Source organism: Medicago sativa, chromosome 4 (assembly GCF_051527215.1).
Source record: "Medicago sativa cultivar Bolivia chromosome 4, Bolivia_mono, whole genome shotgun sequence".
Taxonomy (NCBI): Eukaryota; Viridiplantae; Streptophyta; class Magnoliopsida; order Fabales; family Fabaceae; genus Medicago; species Medicago sativa.
In genome coordinates this window covers 56471634-56477633 of record NC_140752.1, presented here as the reverse complement: position 1 = coordinate 56477633, position 6000 = coordinate 56471634, and the positions used below count along the sequence as shown (strand labels likewise).

Genomic DNA, 6000 nt, shown 5'->3' with positions numbered 1-6000 from the left:
TTAAAAAAAAGTTAAGAAAAATACAAGTTGGAGAGCGATAAAGAGAGGTTGAGTACAAGAATTCAAACCCTACACTCCGCATATATACACTCACCACTGAGCATTATTACTTTGGTTTCACATTTAACAAGCTTTTAGGTAATTGTCTATTAGTATTTTTTGACATTTTATTGTATATTACTAGAAGATTATAAAACAACATATAATAATCTAGCCGACAATGGTTTTCATACCAGAAAATTTATCAAAGTTCACAATGATGTTAACAACACTTACATACGGAAATCCTTTAGGTAATGAAGGCGATAAATTTTCTCCATTGAAGAGGGATAACAAAAATTAAACATGACATAACACCTACCCTCTTTTACTATGAGAAGAAAATTCATCTACTTCGCCACTTGAGGTAACCGTATTTATTAAAATTAAAATTAACTACAAATCAAACCTCTATAGATATGATAGCTCATCACTACCCTCTAAGTGCTCCGTAGCAAAACATTCCCACGTTCATGCCTCGGCAATATTATTGAGAATGTTTTGCCGCTGAGCACAAGAGTAGTGAATAGTGATTAAACTTGACAACATATTTTACTTATTATACTACTATACTAGAAAAAGTTAAAATAGCAACAAAAATTAGAGACAAGATTTCTAATTTTCTTCTCTAAATTTTTGTTGCTTTTTCAACTTTTTCTAACTGTCTCAATATAACAAAGACAATTAAAATTTAGAAATGGTAGATGCTTAGATCATGTACAAGCAAATTCATCTTCTTCAGAGCCAGTAACACATCCCTTCTCCCCCTCGAAAGCTTGATCATCAATCGAAGGAAGACGACGATGACCTTTTCCAAAAGACCTAATATGATCTTTGAGAGATCTTTTGTGTTTAAAATCTGAACCACAAGTGCAATACCATAACTTGCCACAATTCTTTTCATGAGTCCTCCAATCACCTTTGACAGCAAATGTTTTCCCACATTTTCTACACATAAATGGTTTTGTTCCATGTTTTCTTTTGTAGTGAGTTTGGAGAGTTCTAAAGTCTTTCAAAGGCTTAGCTCTTGGATGATTGATGTTGTTCTTGCAACCTTGAACACAACAGTAGCATGGTAGCCTTAGCATTGCAGCTGGTTGTGTGCCTCTTAGTGAGTCTGGTCCTTTCCTAAATTCAGATCCATGCCCCCACATATGCATCTAATGGAAAAATATTTATTAAGTTGGTGATGTAGTTTGAGTTTATGAATTAAAAGAACACATGCATGCATGCATTTTTTTTTTTTATGGGAACAAAGATAAACTTAATTCATTTCATCTTTGATTTCTTCATGAGGTGTAGTGATAAAAGTTTGACCATATAACCTTAAGAGAAGAAATTGTTGTAAAATAATCATAAGTAAAATAATGCATTTCATCTTTTTATTTATTATAATTTATCTTTTTTTAGGCTTTTATAATGTATCTTAAACAACCCTTACTTTAAATTAGACCATAAAAAAATAATCTTCAAGTAGTAGCCTGAATTATTTGACCTAGCTTACCCCTAATTGTTGCCAATAATTTTGTTAATCTTTCCCTGATGGGGTAGGATAAGTCAAATTCTAATCAAAAGCAGCAACTGCTAGACCCATGAATGTTGAAATAAAACAAAATCTATTTGAAATCTGAATCCTCTCATAATATATACAATTAATTAGTATAATCAAAAGGAGAATCCAAAGTTTTGTTTTGTTTTCTTAAGTCCTCGATGTTACATGTCCTACACCTACCCCCTTTTGACAAATTACTATGCCCCATATGTCCTACATATATTTGTATTTATATAGTAAATTAAAAAAGTGCAAACAAAAAGCTCTCTCCCTCTCTCGCAGTTAAGTAGAAAAAGTTGAATTATCAATAAAGATTAGTGACCAAGAAATAAAATTGATCTTCAAGTTTGACGTTTTAAAGACTTAGTAATGGAACTATAGACATTTTTCATATCAATTTCCGGGCACTAGCTCTATTTTTAGCTAGTGTAAAATATTGTGCTTCTTCCCTTAACTAACCAACACACAAAGCAGACAATATTCCAGGGGTTAATTTTCAACCCAAAAAAGTTCTAACACAAATAAAATAAATAAATTAAGACTGAAGACTATTAGAAGTTCCCTTTGAAGTGATCATAACCCATGAAAAATTAACTTTTTGAAAGTGAAGGGAATGCTAGAGGGACACAAGAGGCCATCTAGCTATAGCTAGCTCGAGAAGAGAAAATTATTGTCAAGACAAGAAGAGAAAAGTTAGGGAAGGTTAAAGCATCATAAATATTGCAATTGTATTATGTAGGCAAAAACAGTTTTATTTTAAGAACAAATAGCCTATAAAAAAAAAGGAGAATATCAAATTGCTGGCTTTGTGTTTGTAAAATTCATGGAAACTTTTTTTTTTGTTTTGATTTCTCATGTATAATTTGTCCGTATGCCTAAATGTAGGTGCTAATCTATTCAAATTTGAAGTAAACAAATTAAGGGTTGTCAATGAAGTTCTCGTCTTGGAAACGACTCATTGGTAAAAATTCTAAACACTGATGCTCCTTTTATGAGTGGGAGGTGCAACCTATCCCGTGCTCAAACTGATAGGGCATACAGGATTGTTGGAGATGGATCACGATCGCCTGGTTGGTCTTATGTCTGCTCTCGATCGCCCCTCCATCCGATTTCTCTCCATCTATCTCTCGGTGTTTGTTATGGTGATCTCTCGTTATTGGGACTCTTTTGGGTGTTTTTTTTGCCTCCCATTTATAGTTTTTTTTTTTTTTGTTATATCGGTCTTGTATATTTTGTGTTTAATTATATATTTATCATATCATATATGATTATAATTTTCTTTCTGAAATATGCACAATCAAATAAGAACTTAACTAAGTTTGTTTTTATTATAATGAAATTTAACTGATTTTTTTAAATAAAAGGTATAGTTGAAAGAAAGGAAGAAAAATCAGTCCAAAATCCCTTATAATTAAAATTTGCCTTGCCACTCAAAAAATGAAGGAACTTCTTGATATAGAGTAATTAAAAAGTTTTATTAAATATCATTTTTTCAACCCTCTCCTGCTAGACCTTATAGTTTTTATATTCAATACTAGAAAATAAACTAAAATAAAATTAGTGACAAAATTTAGTAATGAAAATAAAAAACCTTCGTAAGTAAATTTAGTGAGGGTTTTACGTTTTATATCTCTAATTTTTTCACTAAGGGTGTGTTTGGTAAAAAGAAGCTATAAGCTAGCTGATAGCTGATAAGCTAGCTGGTAGCTGAAAAGCTAGCTGGTAGCTGATGATTGATAGCTGATAGCTTATAGCAGAAAAGTTAGCTTATTAAAATAAAAAATGTTTGGTAAAATTAGTTGTTCAAGTGGCTGATAAATATAAAATGACGTAAAAGGACAATCTTTTTTTATAAATCATATATACAATTTTTATAAATTAGTGTATTTCTTTTTAAATGTTTTAATTTATTTCAAAATATTTTCATCTCCCAAATGATAAATGTATTTATGAATTCAATTGACATTTTTTATTTAACAATTTTTTTTTACAAATTTTAGTTAACTACAGTTTCGTCACTATTGATTATATATGTTATGTAAAATTATATATTATATGAATCATGAAATTTAGTTAACTACAGTTTCGTCACTATTGATTATATATGTTATGTAAAATTATATATTATATGAATCATGAAAAAAAGAAAAAAAGGGCAGTGGCCAATCTACGAGCAAGTCACAAAAAATATGGAGCACGAAAAAGTATAAATAATGTGAGCAGTACTGAATAACGTGTTAACAAAATATAAACCGTGGGTAGTTATTAATTATGAATATGGGTAGTTGTTCTATTAAAAAATAATTAATTTAAATTAATAAGGTTAAAATTGGAAGAAAATATAAAAAGCTACAAGCTAAAAGCTCAAAAACTACTTGAAATAGCTTTTCAAAAAACGCTAAGCTAGTGGAAAAAGCTTTTTACCAAACACGTCTTATTCTATCAAAACAAGCTTATAAGCTAGTCCAACAAGCTATAAGCTAGCTTATTTGTGTTACCAAACACAGCCTAATTTATTTTTTTTTAGTAGTGTTTATTTATAGTTTTCCATTTTTTTCATGGGAGTTTTTCCATTTTTCTTTACAAGTAACTGAGGCTAAAATAGTTGAATAAAAATTATGAAATTTTTCTAAGTCTCATATTCATGAAATTTAATTAAAAGGAAACTAACCTGCATGTTGTTATACCTATTGAAGGTTTTGTTGCATATGGAGCAAGCAAATTGCATAGGTCCAACAAGGATCTGAGCAGGAGTTGGTATCCAAAACCTTTGGAAGGTTTTTTTAGAAGGCTTTTCTTCTTCTTCTTTAACATGGAAAAACTTCTTCTCATGAAGATAGGTTTTAGTGTCATGAGGTAATCCAATATGCAAAGCCACAGTCTCTTTTTCTTCTTTGAACTCAAAACCCTCAATTTGTGGCACTTCACGCTCTTCATCCTTTGAAAACTTTGCACTCAAAATAGGAAAGAATTGTATAGTTTCATTTCGAGTGGTAGAAGAAGAAGATGATGATGATGAAGTTAGATATGATTGAGAGGAATTAGATGGTTTGAGCCACTCAATGAAATTATTGTCCTCTACATCACACTCCATCATAGCCATACTCTTTACCTTGATGAGTGAAACCAAGCACTTATATGATGGTTTGATTTAATAAAATTAATAATTAATTTGGGAGATTTTCTTTGTTTGTTTGTGAACTTTCTCTTTTCCTTTTCATGTTAACCTTTGCTTTCTCTTTTTTGCTCGTTTCTTTTATGGAGAGATGTGTGAGAGAGAGTAATTAATGTAGGGGATTGAAAATGACATCCACTACATGATTCACCAATTTTTTTAGTAGCCATTGTTTGTGATTGAAAAAACCCTCTAACTTTGTTGATGACTAATCTCTTATCTCACTATTTTTATGTTGAATTTTTCTATCATGTGCAAATTTACATATGTTAAAAATTTAAAATAGTAATGATATACCTTTTTGATAAAAATTGTTTTTTCAATAAAAAATTTATACTTTTAATTGCTTTAACATGTGCAACATTACACATGTTAGACAAACCCTTTTATGTTTACTTATATGGCATATAGTTTTCCATTAAAAAATATTTACAAGCTTGTGTTAGATTAATTGTTTAATTAATGAATTATAAATTGACAATGACCGATTATTGAGATTATTATTCATATAGATTAGGGTCTATTTTAATTACACACTATTTTTTTGAATGAGGAACTTTGATGAATTGAACCATTTGGTTAAATTCAATGAGAGGTCTCTTATATTAGGCATTTTTCTTTTTAATCATTATCTTGTTAGACAGTTAATGATACGAACAAGGATATGAGCTGCAACGAATTGGGATTAAAGATTGAGATAGAGTCCAATGAGTTAGGGAAGCTTAAAAGCATCATCATTAAAAGTGAAATCATAAGGTTGCTATTAAGTGGTGACTCACTAGTTGTTAGGAAGGATCTAGAATAATATTGTCTATATAAGATCTTGCACTCTCTCTTTTATAATCATTAATAAAATTAAGTCTAATTTACTTCTCTTCAATTTTTAGGAGGTTCTCATTCTAGGTCCTATAACATACTCCCTCCGGTCTCAAATGTAAAAAACAAAAAAATAAAATTGATGGTCTCAAATACTACCTCCGTTCCTTTTTAATTGTCACATTTTGACATTGTACACAAACCAAGACAATCAATAAATGTTGCTACTTTTGATACAATAATTTATATTTTTACTATAATAACCTTATTTATTTAATATCTCATTACATATATTTCTCTCTCCACAATAATAAATAAGGGTAATATTAGTAAAATAACATTTAATGTTGCATTGAACTATGTAAAGTGACACTTAAATAGGAACAAAAAAATTCTCCAAAAGTGACACTTAAAAAGG

At 29.8% G+C, this 6000-nt stretch overlaps 1 protein-coding gene across 1 annotated transcript; it reads right to left on the bottom strand.

Annotated features, from left to right (window-relative positions):
* Window positions 1–224: 224 nt before the first annotated feature.
* LOC146930065 (zinc finger protein WIP3-like) lies at window positions 225–4701 on the bottom strand. Its single transcript, XM_085701719.1, has 2 exons — window positions 4263–4701; window positions 225–1199 (listed from the first exon to the last, which is right to left on the bottom strand). Exons 1-2 carry the CDS (start codon window positions 4692–4694, stop codon window positions 753–755), a joined length of 879 nt encoding a protein of 292 aa, XP_085557845.1. The 5' UTR covers window positions 4695–4701; the 3' UTR covers window positions 225–752.
* Between the last annotated feature and the right edge of the window lie 1299 nt (window positions 4702–6000).